This window comes from Tupaia chinensis, unplaced genomic scaffold, assembly GCF_000334495.1.
Source record: "Tupaia chinensis unplaced genomic scaffold, TupChi_1.0 Scaffold000062_1, whole genome shotgun sequence".
NCBI classification, from domain to species: Eukaryota; Metazoa; Chordata; class Mammalia; order Scandentia; family Tupaiidae; genus Tupaia; species Tupaia belangeri.
In genome coordinates, this window is record NW_006159520.1 from 346,195 (window position 1) to 365,751 (window position 19,557).

The 19,557-nt window shown below is 35.8% G+C and overlaps 1 protein-coding gene across 2 annotated transcripts in view; it reads left to right on the forward strand.

The window, feature by feature from the left end:
• The window catches only part of FMN1 (formin 1), a 491,267-nt gene that overhangs the window by 294,352 nt on the left and 177,358 nt on the right, over positions 1 to 19,557 (forward strand). For both annotated transcript variants that reach the window (XM_006141689.3, XM_006141690.3), the window contains one exon: positions 7,047 to 7,134. In XM_006141689.3, the coding sequence (XP_006141751.1) occupies positions 7,047 to 7,134 (88 nt within the window). The remainder of the gene's footprint in view (positions 1 to 7,046; positions 7,135 to 19,557) is intronic.

Here is a 19,557-nt window from a genome sequence, read left to right on the forward strand (position 1 = left end):
GGACACGAACCGCGGTCGACTACGTGGGAGTCCAGCGACATAGCCATTACGCTAACTGCTGGTTCCCCACATTAATTTTTGATGCCAGCGTTACTCTGATATCAAAAGCCAAAGACACTACAAGCAAAGAAAACTGCAGATTATTATTCCTGATTAATATAAAAGCAAGAATCTTCAAAAATATGAGAAAACCATATTTGATAAAATATTAACAAGTCCGTACATCACTGTGAGCATGTATGATTTATCCCAGAGATGCAGTGTATGAATACCAGTCAATTTGAAACATTATATTACATTAAGAGAATAAAGGATAAAAATCATATGATCATCTCAATAGATGCAGCAAAACATTTGACAAAATTCAATACTCTTTTATGATTAAAACAAACAAACACTAATCAAACTAGGAATTAAATGACAGAATCTCAATATAGTAAAGGCTATGTGTTAAAAGGTAACATTGTATTCACTGACCAAAAACTCAAACTTTTTCCAGTCAGACCCGATATTCATTCTCACCGCTTCTATTTAACAAAGTACTTGGAAGTTCTAACTAGAGCCTAGGAAAGAAATTGAAATAAAAGAAATGTAACCTGGAAATGAAGAAGTGAAATTATCTCTGTTCACAGATGATATGATATTATATGTAGAAAACCATAAGGATTCAACACATATATATCTCCCCACCTCCCAAAAAACCTATTTGAACTAATGAACTAATTCTGCAAAGTTACAGGTTTCCAAATTAACATACTAACATTAGCTGTGTTTTTATACACAAAACTATACAATCTGAAAATGAAATTAAGAGAATTCCATTTAAATTAGCATTAAAAAGAATAAGATAAGAATAAAATTATTTAAGAAAATGGAAGACACTGAAAACTACAAAACATCGCTGAAAGAAATTGAGGAAGACATAAATAAATGGAAAGTTAGCTTATACTTATGAATTAGAAAACTTTGGGTTGTCAAAATGTCCATATTCCCCAAAACAATATAAAGATGCAATGCATTTCCTCTCAAAATCTCAGAAGGAGGTTTGTAAAAATAGAAAAAAAAAAAAGTACTAAAATACATATGGAGTCCCAAAGGACCCTAAATAGCTAAAACAACTTTTTGAAGGTAGAGCAAGGATGGAGGCCTTACATTTCTTGATTTCAAAACATATTGCTAAGCTACAGTAATCAAAATAGTATGGTACTAGTATGAAGACCAATGCTATACATCAATAGAACAGAATAGGCTGACACATATACAGTCAAATAATCTTCAACAAGCTTGCCAATACTACAGAATAGGGAAAAGATAGTCTTCAAAACTGAATTTCCCTATGTTAAAAAAATGAAAATTGCTCCTTATCTCACAATATAGCCAAACTAACTCAAAATTGATTAGAGACTTAAATATAAGACCTGAAACTATGAAACTCCTAAAAGAAAACAGGAGAAAAACTTTATAAAATTTGTCTTGGTAACTATTTCATGTATATGAAAACAAAAGCAAAGGCAAGAAAGGCAAAAATAAACAAATGGTACTATATCAACAAAAAAGCTGCTAAGCAAAGGAAAAAAATCAAGAGTGAAAGACAACATATAGAATGGGAGTAAATATTTGTCAACTACACATCTGATAAGAGGTTTGTATATAAAATATATAAGGAACTCCTATACTCAGTTTTTTAAAAATAACTAAAAGTGGACTAAATTTAAATACATTTCTCCATGGAAGATACACACATAGCCAAGAGACTATGAAAAAATGCTCAAAATCACTAATCAGGGAAATGAAAATCAAAACCACAGTGAGATATTATCTCACAGTTGTTAGGATGTCCATTATTCAAACAGAAATGCCAAGTTTCAATGTGGATGTGAAAAAACTGGGACCCTTGCATGCTACTGGTGGGAATAAAAATGGCATAGCTGGGACCAGCAGTTGGCGTAATGTCGCTGGACTCCCATGTAGTTGACCACAGTTTGAGTGCTGGACCTGGTGGCTTAAACTCATGCCAGGTGCATGTGCGTGCATGCCCAAGATCCCGAGAGGAGAATGGAGGAGAACGGATTGCAGTGTGGCCATCCCCCCTGGGGGTGATTTCTCACTTTCTGCCTCTCTGTCTCTCTGTCTTTCTGGTGAGTACAGGCACCCTAGAGCAAATACCTCTAAAAAAAATTAGCTATTATGGAAAACAGTAGGGAGGTTTCTTTAAAAATTATAAGCAGAAGGGTCAGTAGGTGGCATGGTGGTTAAGGCAGCTTAATTCTCACATGGCTGTGATTCAAGTCCTGGACCCAGTGACTTGAAAATAACACTGGATATGTATGTGTGTTTCCCCAAGATCCTGAGAGGAATATGGAGAAGAGATTGTGGCATGACCATCCTCCCTAGGGGTTGATTTCTCACATTCCTTGTCTCTTTATCTCTCTACTTCTCTCCTCTCTGGCCAGCACCCTATAGCAAAAACCTAAAATAAATTAAAGTTATAAATGGGCCAGCTGGTGGTGCAATGGAATACAATGCTCTGCAATGCTCTGCAATGCTCTGCAATGCTGGACTCACATGAAAAAATCCCTTGTTCATATCATATGGCTTCCATACATGCTGGGCTTGTGCACAAGTGTCTGTGATCCAGGCCGAATGAAGCCAGGGGTAGGTCATGAAATCAAGACCCTTTTGAGGATGCCTGCCTCTCTTTCTTTCTGTTGCAAAGTAAATTATTTCATTAAATTTAAAATTAAACTGCTAGATAATTCTTCATTCTTACCTATGGATATTTATCCACAAAATTGAAATTAAGTTCTTGAAGAGATACTTGCACTCCCATACTCATTGCAGTATTATCCATAGTACCCAAAAGGTGGAAACAACCTAAGTGTTCATCAGTGATGACTATAGAAAGGAAGTGTGCTATATGTAACACACACACACACACAATAAAATATATTCAAGAAGAAGGTGAATTCTTGTCATTTGCTACAACACGAATCAACCTTGAGGACATTATGCTATCTGGAAATTATTTAGTTTTATGGAAGGACAAATACTCATGATTTGATTTGTATGAAATATCAATAGTCAAACTAATAAGAACAGAAAGAACAGTAGTGGTATCCTTGGAATGGGGGGAAAGAGAATTGGCAAGTTGCTATTCAAGGGGTGTATATTTTCAGTTATGCAAGACAAAAAGGTTCTAGAAATCTGTTATACAACATTTTGCATAGAATTAACAATACTGGGCTGTACACTTAAAATGTGTTAAGATATATTTCATATTAGATATTTTTTGCAATAATAATAATAAATATTAAGTCTTCAAATCCATGGGTGGGGGAGAAAGAAACTAAGAGGGTTTAGGACTTTTATGAGTCTGTGTCTATTGTGTTTCTATTATTTTAGTTGGTTTTGAGAAATCTACAATTAGTGTGGCTGCATGGAAACTTAGAAAGATGCTTTTAAAGGTCTAGTCAGAAGTAGACAGAATTTAGTATGGATAGAGAAGACTGTAAATGTTCTTACTTCACTACTGCTTGTCTTCTTTTTAGAAGGCAGTACTACATTTTATTAAAAGTTTTAAGGCATTATTTCAGCTGGAGCTATTCTCTAAACACCTTAAGCTCCAAGTCACTAGACAAAATTCCAAAGATGGCTTACTCTGATAATATCCTTTCTATAGTTCAACCTGATTGAAGAATGAAGTGGGGATAGATTCACCAGTGATAGAATCAACCTCTCACTCTTTCACTCTCAATTCTCTTATGGTATCTCTCTTGCCCTCCTTCAAGTAGCTAATAGAAAACTAGAATTTAAACATTGTCTTTCTTGTAGATAAAATGTATAACTGATGGTTTTCCAAGCCCTAACTGGATCACTTGATGTATGTTTGTTTGAAGAGACATTTGTGATCTTATAAATTTGATTCTGTACATGCTCACTGACATTGATTTGTATGCAATGGCTGTGGTTGTGTCACTTACTATCCTAGATACTTAAGAATAAATCTAGTCAATTCCCAAAGCCCTTCTTCTGAATTTGCTCTTCAATTAGTTTAATTGGTTATTTTATTTGCCTTTTTGACTGTTACCATGGTGATATTTTCTTTTTTTTTTAATTTAAATTTATTTATTTCTTAGTGAGGATAGAAAGACATCTTCAACAGGATTTTCACATCTTAATCTTCACTCCAACCTCAGCTTACCAGGATCTTGGGCATGTATGATATGCTCCTGGAGGTCCTGGGACACAAACTCGGGACTCTTCCCATGTGGGTCGAGTTGCACGCCACTGTGCCATCATTGTGCTTTTTTGAAACCACCAATATACAAACTTGTTGAGGGCAAGTACTTGATCTGTCTTAGTCATCTCTGCAGCCCCAGAGTTCAAAGCAGTTTCAGGCACATAAGAGACCTACAGCAAATATTTTTTTGAATGAATGCGTGGCTGAATATTACATAAAACTTATTTGAGTTTTCTTTATTTTTTAAAAGAATTATTTAATTTTATTTATCATTATCATTATTGTTATTATTAAATTTGCTATAGGACACATGCATTCACCAAACAGAGAGAAAGTGCAAATGAGAGAGTGAGCAAGAGAGAAAGAAAGCAAGCTGCTAGGTCCTGGACTCGAACTGTGGCTGGCTATGTGGGAGTCTAGCACCTTAACCACCACACTACCTGCTTGTCCCTACTTGAGCTTCCTTAATTTTGTATTGGACTTCTAAAATTTATATGACTTTAAATTTGGATTTTTCTATCTAAGAAAAAGCCAGAAATTGCATTTTTAAGGAAGATATTTGGCTATGTGTAATCTCTTCTTCCATCGTTTTCATGTGAAAAATAAAAATAACCAAGTACTTCTTTATTTTAATTTAAAACTCCTGAAATTATGTGTCCTTCAGGAATATTTCTTTAAGGCTAATGTTAACATGATTAAACACAGACTGAAAAATTGTGATTTTCTTATATCTTGAATAAACTTAGTATTTATTATATTTAAGATCTAATTTTATATATAAGTAGCCATTCTGAGCAGGGAAAGAAAGATAAAGGCCTGAAAATAATTGGTTCAGGATCAACTGATAGATAGGTAAATAGATGATTAGACTGTCAGACTAATCTTGACTGGGAGAAACCTCTCTTAATATCCCACATTGTTCAACTAACAAGCAACTCAGTATAATAATAATAATATAATATAAATGTTTGTTACTATTTATTCTTGTATTTGTTATATTATAATAATTTTATAAATACCTACATGGAAAGAGAAACTTCTCTGGTTAGTTTGTATTTTACTCAGTATTGGGTATTGGGTACCTTAGAAATATTTTAAAAATTTGGTGATGATGTTCTGTGTGTACTTCCTATCGATTTCTATGGCCTTGCCAGAGTAAAGATAATTGTTTCCCTTAGTAGCCACTATGTGATATTTTTTGTTATTTTGAAAAAAAATTTTTATAGGGCATGTACATTCACCAGAGACAGAGAGGAGGAGAGAGGGAACATGAGAAAGCACCCCCTAGGGAGGGTGGCCACACTGGAGTCCCTTCTGGTCTCATGATTTGGGGTACATACATACATGTGCCAGGTGTGTTTTTCAAGCTGCTTTGATCAGGACTTGAGCAGCCCTACTGGTCATGTGAGATCCAGCCACCTTAACCTCCACATTATCTGCTGACCCATGTGATATGTTTTTTAGGAGCTGGTTTGCTTTTACTAGATTTACAGAAACACAAAACTGTAGACCTCTTCATGGAACATTCGTAAAGATTCAAATAATTGACAATAAGGTTTTTAAAGTTTCTAAAAGGACCGTAAAAGTTTTAATCTACATATACATTATTATAAAAGAATAATTTTAAGCAATTAAAGCTTAGTGTACAAAGCATTATATTTTATAGTGATAATCAAATAAGTAACAGCTGGATTCTTTACAACAGGGAAATTTACTTAATAAATAAATATATCTCAAGAACTATATTTGGTGGGTTGCATATGTTATGTCATTTAATTTCTAAAATAAATATATGAAATAAATATAAGCTGCCTTACTTTATTACCCAGAAATCAAATCTATAGAGATTGTTTGCAAGTTCATATGGCTGGTAAGTGACTGACTCAAGATTGGAATGTTTTTCCCCCTAAACCAGTCAATAAATGACATCACTAAAAAGAGTAGAGGCTATGAAGTAACCTAAGAGGTAACGAATGAGTATATTCCAATGGGTGTAAAAGTTAAAAACATAACACTGTACATCATGTTGCCATTATGACTAAGATAAGTTGTTAGAAAGTGGGCCAATCTGTGGCCTGATGGTTGGCTGGCCATGTGGTTCAAGTACCAAACCCAGTAGCTTGAAAAATATACCAGACATGTGTGCCCAAAATCCTGAAAGAAGGGAGAGATGAAGAGACTGTGGCATAATCATACCCCAGAGGGATGCTTTCTTGCTTTCTGTCTCTCTTTCTCTGGCAAGCATAAGTACCCTCTGGCAAATATAAAAACAAACAAAAAAACAAAACAGATACTAGAAAAATTGTTGGTGTTGGTATTAGGCTGATGGAATTTTGTGTGGTGTTTTCCCTATATTTTGTAAAATGTCTTTAATTCCAGTTGTGGTAAATTTTTTTTTTTTTTTTTGGAGAGTTTTTTGCTATAGGGCACTTGTGCTTGCCAGAAAGACAGAGAGAGACAGAGAGACAGAAAGCGAGAAATCACCGCCCAGGGGGGATGGCCATGCTGCAATCCCTTCTCCTTCATACGCCTCTCGGGATCTTGGGCACGCACACGTGCCCGGCGTGAGTTTAAGCCACCAGGTCCAGGACTTGAACCGTGGTCGGATACGTGGGAGTTCAGCGACATAGCCATTTGCAGTTAAGTTACTTTTTGATTAAGTATTATTTTAAGTAGAGTGCTCGTAGTATCATTTCAGTTCACCAATGAGTGTACAGTATCTAAACCTCTCAATGCTTTCGGTATACTTTCTGAAAGATTTCATGGTCCTTTGAGCTTCTATTCATTTCATTTGTTCAAATTCCAGATCATCAAGTTATTGGATGGAAAACGATCTCAAACTGTAGGAATCTTGATATCTAGTTTACATTTAGAAATGAAGGATATCCAGCAAGGTAAGTCTTTTCCATCACTTTTTCCCAACTTTTTGATTTATTTAGCATTTTATTTTGAAAATTTTGAAACACATACAAAATTAGAATGCTATGATGACTCTTGTGTACCCAATACCCAGCAATAGCACTATCGGCTCACTCTTGTTTCATCTAAACTACTCTCTTCCCACCAACCAGATTATTATGGAGCAAATCTCATACATTTTATAGTTCATCTGTTAAAAATGTTGGTACTTGGGCTGGCTCCATGGCTTGGTGGCTTGAGGCAACTGGATCCCACATGATCAACTCTGTGATTTGAGTTTCAGATCTGGTGGCTTGAGAAACTTACCAGGCATTCTGCTGTGTGTGTTCAAAATTCTGACCAGGTGAAGAATGGAGGAAAAGGGATTGTGGCATAGCTATTCGCCCATGGGAGGATAGGGACATCCTTTTTCTTCTTTCTGATTCTTCATCTCTTGCTAGTGAACCCATGTACCCTCTGGCAAATTTGAAAAAAAAAAAAATGTTGGGACCAGCAGTTAGAGTAATGGCTATGTCGCTGGACTCCCATGTAGTCAACTGCAGTTCATGTCCTGGACCCAGTGGCTTAAAACTCACGCTGGGCGCGTGTGCGTGCGTACCCAAGATCCTGAGAGGAGAATGGAGCAGAAGGGATTGTGGCATGGCCACCCCCCCTAGGGGGTGATTTCTCGCTTTCTGTCTCTCTGTCTCTCTCTGACTATGTGGGGAGGGCATGTGCCCTATAGTGAAAAACCTCTCCAAAAATAAAAAATGTTGATAATAACACTAAAAGATAAGGATCTATGTTCAAAATATAATCCCAGTGTTATTATCATGCCTTTTAAAAAAGTAACAATAATTGTTGTATATCATCGCATGTGATGATTGTCCACATACTTTTATTTCACCTATTCATTTCCAGTTATTTGAATGAGTGTCTAAATAAACTTGGCTTTGATGTTTCTTTCTTTCCTTTTTTTTTTTTTTTTTAAAGATAGATTTTTGCTTTTGGGTGTGTGCACTGGCCAGAAAGGGAGAAATCCCCCCCCGGGAGAATGGCCATGCCACAACTCTTCCTCCATTCTCCTCTTGGGATTTTGGGCATGCATGCACATGCACCTGGCATGAATCTTAAGCCACTGGGTCTGGGACTTGAACCACAGTCTTCTATGTGGGAGTCCAGTGATGTAACCATTACATCATCAGCTAGTCTTTCAAGTTTCTTTTAATCTAGAGGTTTCTGCCCTCCATCTTTTTGCCCCCTTTGTAAATTCATTAGTTGAAGAAACCAGGTCACCTGTCTTGTAATTTTCTACATTTAAAATGTTGCTAAATGCATTTCCACATTCTTGTCATTTTTCTCAGTGTTCTGTGTTCCTGTAAACTGTTAGTATGAGTTAGATACTTAATCTGAATTAGGAACTACTCCATAGATACTGTTGTATGTTTTCTCAAAAAGTATGATATCTGGTTGTCAATGACGTTAACGAGAACTGATGATCTTTGCCTTAGATTTATTTCATTACAAGTTTTCAGAATAATGATATAATAATTCTGTCATCTTTTCTTTATTAGCTGATATACTTCTATAGAGAAATAGTTCCCTTCAACAACCATTTGTTTATATCATTATTTCTGAATCCCTTCTTTCTTTTCAATTAACATTATTTCTACTTGGTTATCTTTGGGTCCATTTTAAATAAAAGGTGTTTAAAGATAGTTTATTTGTATGTATTTTTTTAGCCTCTAGAAAAGTGGACCAAAGCCATCATATCTTTTCAAAATCTGCATCTTGCATGAGAACAATACTCCTCTTTCTTGATAATAATTAAATGTACATCTTTATTTTGATATGTCACTTGTAATATTTTCTGAGTGGTAATACAATCTCTTAGATGGTTTTAGTGGAATTTAGCATGGGTTTAACAGTGGGAATACTCCAAAACCACACTGCCCTTTAGGTTTTAGTTTGTGTTGATCTGAGCAATTTTGTTTTGCCACTCAGCAGAAGACTTCCATAGTTCCTGACCTAAAAGACAACTTAGATGCTTTGTACACTGCTTTTCCTTTGAAATGAGATTTATCAGAGGTTTTAATTTTGCTACATTGAAAAAATTATGAATTCCACAGAGTTTCCCCCAAATATCCCTAAATCTGGTGACAATCACAGAATATTCAAATAAACTATTATTTGGAGGAGGGATACGGAGACAGCATTTTTGAGACAGGGAGGTAGTATTGTTCTATTTTGATCAACTGGACTGGGGAGAAATGTTCACATATTGAAATGATCACCTTGTAAGCTAAATAATGTGATTGAATGTATTAAAAATGTAAATAAAAAAATTTAAAAGAACATTTAAGCTTAATGGTGGAACTGAATATATATGTGACAACCAAACCTCAAAATACTTTGAATTAATTGATTTGAGCTTGGGGCAGAGAGTAATTAAACATTTCTACCATTGAAATTAAAATGAGATTCTTCAGTGACTTTAAGGGGTATCTAAAGTTAGGTCTTCTGGAATAATTAGGTTTCTGGTAAACTCAAAGTAGGAGAATGTAATTTTAGGATAATCAAAAGAAAATGGCAAAGCAAATCTCTGCAGGGCAGTTTATGTTGTTCTGGTGAGGGACTAACTTTTTTGAGGCAGTCATTGAATTAGAAAGGGATTCATTAGGTATAGTGAAAGAGTCTTGTTCTAAACAATAATAGTCTTCCCAAGCCTCATGAAACCCAAGTGTGCATCAAAATAAAATATTAACCATGATGCGTAATACCATGGACATACGTTTTCACAATGTCAATGTTCTACTGCAGAACTTTAGATTGCCACGTGGGTGAGAGTCATTCTAGCTATGTGATATTTCAGTTACCATCTCAGGACCATAAACCTTTCCATGGCTTTTCAGCCTTATTGGATTAAATGTTCATTGAGTTAACTAAGAGCTTAGTTCATCTAAGCTTTTTCTAATACTCTCCTCTAGACAAGAACATGTTTGCATGAAACAAAAGTGAACTTTCATTTTAGCATTGGAAGTGTCAATTGTAGCATCACAGACTTTTAAGCCTTGTAGGCAAACTGTTTTAGTTCTTTCTCCTGCCTCAGACATCTCTGTTATCCACCACAGTATTGGCTCCTAAAGTCTCAAAAATCATCTCCATTCTACGTCTTCATTTAGTAATGCATTCCAGATGAATATGGCATATAACTAGAGGTCAGTTTTCCTTCAGAACCATGGACTGACACTGGCATCTGAAGGTCATTAGGAGCCTGGTCTGTGTCAGTTATATTCATTCTGAATCCATGTCTGGTCATGAATGGAATGCACTTGGTCTCGTGTTGTCATGAGGGTAAAAGGACTTAGTGTGCCCATGTTGGCCTAAAAGGTTTGTTTTAATGTAAGGGAAGCCACAGTGAGAGATGATTTGGGGAGGCCAGCTAACAGCCAAGCAAGATCTCTTAGCATATCAGTCCTACTGGAATGACTACAGTTCAGAGACGGTTCTTCAACCTTTTTCTCTATTTATCTTGGTCACTGCACCAAGGTCAGAGTGAGAGTCACAAGAAGTTGATGTATAAACCAAAAAGCTAGTGTGTTCTATTAGAAAAGAGAATATTCCTTTCTCATAACTAAAATATTTATCTGTTCATTTTTTTTGTACAGATCATATTCCCGGTTAGCATTTTTTTCTATTTATGCCATTTCCCCACTAAAATATTATGGTCAGCACTCTATTCTAGTATCTTTAACATGCAATATTTCTTGAATAACTGAACAGATAGATGAAAAGAAACAGGTGTCAGCATGACTACAAGGAAACAGGCATTAACAGGTTTAGAAACAAAACCACTGATTCTCAGTGGGTAAGTATAGAAATACTTGTAGGTATTCTGAAGAGCTTCAAGCATTCTGGTTTTCTAAATGGCAATGGCATTTCAATCCTGTCTTGTGGAGATTACAACTTTTTCACCTTGGTAACAATGTTGCATATTTCAATCCACAGTTAACTTCCACAGATGATAATTTAGCTTTTATTGCTTCAACTTTTAAAGAGTAATCTTACTTTCCTCATTTGTAAGTTGACCACTTTTCTTTGGTTCTCTGAGCACTGCCTATAATGCATACCTAGAAAGTAGATTTTTTAAAATTGCAAATTAAAAGTTTAAATTCAGAAATTGGATTCACCATTAATGAATACACTGAAACAGAGTCAATGCAAATTTGGATTAAGCATAGGTCCAGTATTTTAACAAAATGACAACTTTTCTAAAAGATCATAGGGCAAATGAGTAAAGACCTCCCTTAGAATATTTAATTACTTTGAAATGAAAAAAATGAATCATTTTTTAAGATCTTAAAGCCCAAACTCTGAAGACATACATTGGTCAAAGAATCTTATAACTGATATCCTTAGGATTCTAATGGAAATTTGAAGTTTTACAAGTCATGCTTATTATTTAGCCAGTATATAATGTGACATGCTTACAGCAGAAGGTGTGTTGATTAAATTGCTATACCTGTGATTCAGCTTTTATATGATATGGTAAGAAGCTCTTTTAGAATTCTTTTAGAATATATGCACTGACCCTGATATGATCAAATTATATATCAAATACTCTTTAGGAAAGATGGCTTATTAACAGAAGAGAAGCTTGTTATGTTATGGTTGTAAGAAAATCTGCAGGTTTTTTTTTCCCCCTGATAGTGTGGATTTATCCATCACTAGAATATTTTAGAAAGTAGAATTTTGATTCTTTATACCTCAAAGTCTTACAAGTACTAGGTAGCAATCAGTGTTTTCTTTTTTGTCACAAGGCATTTCTTTGCTAGGAATTTCTCTGATAATTAAGTTTCATTTACAGTAATTGGACTAGCATGTCATAGATAAATATCATATAGTAAAATATTTGTGGAATTTAATTTCATTTAAAATATATAGACTAAATTTTAAACCAGATAGAATCAGAATGTCATGTATACCCTTACCATGTATTTGGAGAAAACTTCCTGCCTACTCTCCTTCCTTCCTTTTTCCCTTCCTTTCCCAAAGTAACTTTTATATGTTTCTTTCTACCCAAAATGGTATTAGACATGTTATAGGAGAAAGCCAAACCCATTTATTAACTGAGATTTGGGACACTGAATCTCTAAAGGAAAAGACCTTGGTTGTGGAGGAAGAATGGCTTCAGGAGGCTGACCTTTATACCCACACAGCTTGTACTTGGTCTGGGAGAGACTGTGCACAAGTGATTTACTTACTGTTGGTTTTCCATCTGCTAGACAAGATGACTTATATTTAAAAGCATTTGGCATCCTTGAACACAGTGACTGCCTACATGATTTGCAAATCATTGTTTTCATTCCACATTAGCGATTTCCTCTTATTCTTGTCCCAGAGGAGATGGAAAATTGCTGTTGCCTATTCTTGATATAAACCTCCATATGCATTGCAACAGACTACGTGCCAGAAACCTCCTGGCATTCATCTGGAATTTCCCGTACACTCAGGAATTATATTTATAATATTTAATATAACATCAAAATAAAACATTTTTCATTTTAGTTTCTGTTAGCTCAGAATTTCAGTTTTAGAGTTCAGCTCTATCACAGACTATCTTTCTGTTTGGAAATCTCAACTTAAAACATAAGTGCATATAACTAACTAACATGTCACTTAGTTATATGCTCATAGTCTAAGCTCCAGATACAACAATGCCCACTGGATCTTGCTCCCTTTGCTTTAATACTTTCTAGAAATATGTGTCCCCAAGTTTATGTGAGTTGTGTAAGCATAATGAATTAGCCCAGGCATCTGAAATTTACCATGAAAAGTTATTCATAACTTTTCTGAGGAACAGTTTCACTCTACACTAGAAAAAATTACCCAAAAGGTATTTGGTCTTCCCAAATTTTTATGTTTTATCAATAAAATATTGTAGAACATGCTTCTCAAGGCATATTTTCTTATATATATATATATATATGTGTGTGTGTGTGTGTGTGTGTGTGTGCGTGTAACATAAATGTATTATAGAACTAGTACACACATTGTGTCCCCAAGTTTATGTGAGTTGTGTAAGCATAATGAATTAGCCCAGGCATCTGAAATTTACCATGAAAAGTTATTCATAACTTTTCTGAGGAACAGTTTCACTCTACACTAGAAAAAATTACCCAAAAGGTATTTGGTCTTCCCAAATTTTTATGTTTTATCAATAAAATATTGTAGAACATGCTTCTCAAGGCATATTTTCTTATATATATATATATATATGTGTGTGTGTGTGTGTGTGTGTGTGTGTGCGTGTAACATAAATGTATTATAGAACTAGTACACACATTGTAAAACATATTAAAAACATGTATTCAAAGGAGATTAATATTTTTAAATGTCCTGCTAATTTTGAAACTTTAGGTCCAAATTAGCCTAATGTCTGAAAGCTCAATATCCAATTAGGTGAGGCCCATTATTAACAGCACTGAATTTCACATTGTAAAAAGTCTTCTTGATAAAAATCTATGTATGGGGGTCAAGTTCTTGGTAAATCTGATTCCACTGTCCTTGTTATCTCATTCCTCATCAGTCATTGATGAAGAGCTTGTACTAGCAACCAAAGTGTCTGTTCTGCCATTTTCTTTTTGTTGATGGATTGTCTTCAATCTGGGATTTCTCTGCAGGAGTCTTTTGAAGCCAGTCTCTTCATTTTGTGAAGTTCAGTTTAGTTAAAACCAGATTTTAGAATCAGTAAACTTTATTTGATGGAGTCTGTGAAAAATCAGAACCTGTTGAAAGCAAAGGAACAAGTAAAAACATCACATGTGAAGTTTACCCACCAAAAGTAACTTGTGGCCATGACCTGCTAACTGAAGAAGGGACCAGTGTCATCAACTTACTAAATATCAGTAGAACTCAATTTAAAAATTAGATAAAATGAATATAATTAGTAACTCTAATACTTTTCTTCCCTTTCCCACCTTCATCTTCCTTCCACTGAGTTTAACTCACCTGAGCAGCAGGGCTCCCAGCTACCTCTTTCTAAACCACTATACATTCCTTTACCCAGAGAAGAGTCCAGAAAGCAGAGGGTGGCATTTCTTTGTACTTTACCTTCAGGCAACTGGCTGAGACCTTCCAATCTGTCTGGAATGTAATTTTGGCTTAAAAGAACCAGAACTAATGTAACAACAGAAGCAGCTTAACCCAAACTGTTTCTCACTCCGCTGCCCTCCAGAAAATAGAGGGGATATAAGAGGGGAAGTTTTGTGAATTCTATGCTCTTTGTCCTTCTTTGAGGTTTGAACCATGGACAATTTTAATTGTACCTATAAAATGGCACCTTGCGTACCTTCAGGCATTGTACATGCCTAGACTTAGGCAAAAACTAGGATTTTTACTTTATATGATTGTGTGATTTTTGAAGTTTTGGAATAGATTAGATAAATAGCCCCCTTGTGATTGTCATTTCCTCTGCCTCCTAGCCAGGTTCCAGTAACTGCCTTTAACGTTTGCCTCATATTCTATCAGTGCACAAATTAAGGTCTGTACCAACTAACATGATACATCACATTTAGTGATACAGATAAGATTGTAAACTATATTTGCTCGATACTTCTTATTCACTATATCTCTAGCAGCAACTGTCTTTGTGCTTCTTTATTTTTTTGTATTCTGTGCTTCCTTTTTTAGTTAATTTTGGCATGAAGTGTAAAATTACAATTATTACTGACAAGAAAATTTTACTTTATGTTAATTGTAGATTTTTTCTTTTTATTTAAGATAAGGCATTTTCAAATTCCTAGCTTTTTTTTTTTTTTAGAAATTCTATTTACTGTGGCTCCGTTTGCTTACTGATTATTTTGAATAATTGCAAATAGCAGAGAATCAAGTTTCATCACTTTATTATGTGTATTGAAGTAACATATTAGAATTTAACTAAATGTTAACAATAATTAAATAATGGTGAGCTGTGGATGTATGTAATATATAAATGAAATTTTTATACTATAGGACATATGTGGTTCCTACTCAAAGATAGCTGATTAATATAAAAAAAAATGTGATGTCATTTAGATACAAAGAGGTTTGTTTGTGGCTTCTTGTGAGTAGTTGCCTCATTGATTGACTCACTGATTTTTTTTATGGGGGGTAAGGATTTTAGGTAGAGTGACACCCATAAAGGAAATAAGAAATATAATGTTGGTCCAATAAATTCCCACTGTCTTGGAGGATAGTTGATGATTTTGGAATTGAGCTTGGGAAATTCAGCTGTAGGACATCCTGCCTTAGTTTCCTCATCTGTAAAACTGGAGACAATTAAATGTAAAACACTAAAAAATGCCTGACACAGAGGAAGCTCCCAATAAATGCTAGCTACTAATTAGGAATTAAATATTACTCCCTAGTGGAAGTCTACCTGTGGTCCCTACTCTCTAGTGTGGTGGACAGAGATTACTTTAAATTGCCTAACTGGTGTCTTTTGTTTGGATACTTCCATAGAGCTAGAGGCATATATGTATATCTGTGTCTGCACAGGCACGTTTGGTGCTGATTAGAGGTGGAAAATAGTAGCCAGAGGGGGAAAGCAAGGCACATAGAGGAAAGATTGTAGGAAAAGTCTGACCATTCAGAAGAGCCTCTGTTATAGATCTCTTCAATGGGAGCAGTTCTATGGGGCCTTGACCTCTGAATAATTACCCTGTGCTCCATACGGCTCGCTGTCTGCCCCAGCCCCCATCTTTTCGTCTCTCATAGTTTTATTCTGGCCTCCGGGAAAATGTTCCTGCTCTCCTTTTCAGTTTTGCTAAAAAAGGGTATGTGAGCTCAACAGAGAGAGAGAAAGAAAGAGTGAGGGAAAGTCAGTTACCCCGAGGGGGCATCACCATGCCACCATTCCACCATTCCTTCTCTTCCATCCTTCAACCCCTCTAGGGATTTTGAACACATACACACACAGTGTGTTTTCTAGCTGCTGGGTCTGAGACTTGAACTACACTGTCGGCCATATGGGATCCAGCTGCCTTACTCACCACACCACCAGCTGGCCCTACCAGTTGACTTTTTATTGAGCCCTAAAATATACTGGTAATTTGGACAAAACTGCTAAGTTTTATGTTGGCTATTTGGAAGTTATCATTATTAACAGGATAATCTCTATTAGTAGAGTCAAATAATCCTATTAATCTTTGTTTTTCTGGGCTGAGAATAAATCCAGTCTATTTGCAAATAATTACACACCTACTTAGTACATGGCAGTCTTGTCCATTACTTAGGAAATACAAAGAGGAACAGAATGAGAAACATAGGAATTATTCTTAAAACCAACATCAGCCAAAGCCTGGTGAGACAGCCCAGCCCTCTCTGTCTGTGACTTCTTCCATACTTTGGATGACCAGATTTACTTTGGCTAAAGCAACAGGCGATGGGGTGTTCCTTTCCTACCCTAGTCTGCCACATTTCTTGCCAAAGATCCTTCTTCAGTCAAAGAGAACAACTCATTTAAGTAAATCTGTTTTTTACTCATTAGTTTTTCAAACAGTAAGAGCTTTCTTTGTTTATTTGGATTTAGTACATGTGGAGAGAGAAAAGTACTTGGTTAAAAAATGGTTGGAGGACTGAGAGAATTTCTGCATGTGGGTTTGTGAGAAGCCTTTTCCAAAGTGGAGAGGGAATTTACCTATTGTGTGAGACCCTGACCCTGTGCATGTGCCTAAATAGGCCCGTAGTTTTTATGTGTGCCTGTTAGTTTGAATTTGTGATCCCGATCTGCTTTTTGTCCCTGCTGACGGTTATTATATCTTAATGGGCGAAACTCTACTCTAATGATCCTTGTGTATATAATTCTTATAGTACAGAGCAGGCACCAGAGGACCACATAAAAATGTTTGCCTCAATTTCCCTGCAAAAAAGAAGCCCAGAAACCAGACTTGATCAAGTAACAGATTTTTAAAGGTAAAGGAACCCAATAAAATTACCAGCTTTTCACAGCGTGTGTCTACTTCCTTTTGACATATTGTGAGGTGTAGGTGAAATATTCTAACTGAACTGACAGTGTGAGCAGGGACAGCTGAGGAGGGAGGGAGATAAAAGTAAAAACCACCAGCAATGATTGATATTGCAGTAGCAATGAGTTGTTGGGGTCTCCACTTTGTGGATTTGACACTTCACCTCTCTGACACCATCTGCAAGAGTGTTGGTATAATGAGCCCTATGCAGATGGTAGCAAAAGCTGCGTTACTTGGAATTACTGTATCGGGGCTTTCACGCTTGTATAGAATTGTTCCACTTACAAAAAGTGTGCGTATGTGTGGTGTGTATTTGTGTGTGAAAAAGACAGAGATTGTGTATTTTTTAAAGTACAAATGGAGGAATGTGTCTGATTCTAGGTGACTCCAAAAATACTTTAATCAAAGACGGATTTTTTTTTTCCAACATTGTGGTAATTAGTCAGCTAACTTAATGGGTTTATATCATGGCTTATAAGTTTCATGGTAACATCTTTCAAGAAGGATATAAACAGAGACTCTTTATTGATTTGCAGATAAGTTATCTCAGTGTTTTTTGTTTTCTTTTTCTTTTTTTTTTTCTATAAGGTGTGTGTATTCACTGGAGAGACAGAGAGAAAGCAAGAAATCACCCCCTCCCCATCACAGGAATAGCCATGAATGACATGGTCCCTTCTCCTCCATTCTCCTCTAAGGATTTTGGACATGCATGCACATGTGCCTGGTGTGGGTTTTAAGCGGCCAGGTCCGGACTCGAACTGTGGTCGATTACGTGGGAGTCCAACAGCGTAACCATTACACCATCTGCTGGTCCCTGTCTGTGTTTTATGAGCAGAATTGTCAGTTACAGCATCAGGCCTTTAGGAACTTATTCTATATTTGGTGAATAGGAGTTAGAATTAGGTCCATGTAAGACAACTCTCCTAGGAGTTCTACAATTTGAGCCTTTTTGATTTTTTAGACATTTGGTCAATATTCAAACCTTCCTTGGCCACTTCATAGGGTAGAAGTGATAGAAATAATTTAATTTCCTTAAACTCCTGGCCTCAACCAGATCATCTCTTGGTATTTTTTTTTTTTTTCAACCTACTCTGTTCTTGGCAGTTGTGTCAACTGCTTAGGAAGAACAAGGAGGAGTAGAATGGGTGACACAGGAATTATTCATAAAACCAGTATCAGCTAAAGCCTGGTGAGCCAGCCTAACCCTCTTATTTTACTTTTAAAATTTTATTTTTAAGATCTTTCTATAGAAGAGGAAGATCTCACTAGAGTACTTGGCATTGGCCCCAAATCTATGCCTTTAGCCACTTCTTACTTTACCAGTCCTGTGCCTCTCCTCTAGACTCTGGGGGAAAGATTAGCTATCACATCCAGTTCTCATGCTCCTTTGCCTCCTTCTATGGAGATGACATGAAGCTTTCCCCTTACATCTGGGCTGAAAACCTCAAAGTAGTTTCTAATCCAGTGCCCTTGGTCCCCTGAGCTAGTTAGTGATATCACTATGTAGTACTCTTCAGTGTCTTTCTCCTCTGCTCTATCCTTCCTGTCCATAGTATGCAGGTGTTTGCTACCTCTTGCCCACTGCAATAGAGCTTAAACTGGGCTTTCCAGATTTTGACTTTTTGTATGTAATAAAATGATTTTGTTTACTCCCCTACCCATAACTGCTCAACAACTTCCTACTATATATTAAGTACATTGTTGTCTTTTCACCCTGGAATTCAGAATTCTGTAAGGTCTTGCCCCAAACTCTCTCCCTTGTTCCTTTAATGAGTTTTCACTTTAAGCCAAATTTGAACTACCTGCCATTGCCTGAATGACCTTGTCCACATCTGCTTCCTCCAGGTGGAATGTCTTACATCTTTCCAGTTGACCCTAACTGGCAGTTGGTGCAAATTTACAAATTGTCATTGCTTAGAATGAATTTGGCTTAATTAAAGATGTTTCATGTATTTGCCTAAAGCCATGTAACAATTGAAAATTTATCTTTTTTTCCCCATGATTATATTACTATTTAAAACTTTTTTTGAAGGTTCAAATGATGGGAGAAATATTGGGTCGTCAGAAAAGCCTTGACACATTTTTGCAAAGAAAAACATAAAAAAAGTTATGATTTTTTTGATGACTCAATATTTTCCTTATTTACTTCTTAATGATGAGAAAACTCATTTGTTAAACTTAATATTTTTGTTGTTATGGAATATTCAGGCAATGAGTGGGGATTACAATTATATAACTGTGTTACTAAACCTTGACTTCTGGACAAGGATAAACTAGAAAGAAGCAAACAGCTATAATTCAACTACATTCCCCCCCATTATATAACATTTTCATCTGTCAAAATCCTACCTACCTTTAAAGTTTCTGTTCTCTTTCCCCATCTTCTTCTTGTTAGGAAACTTTTACTCACAT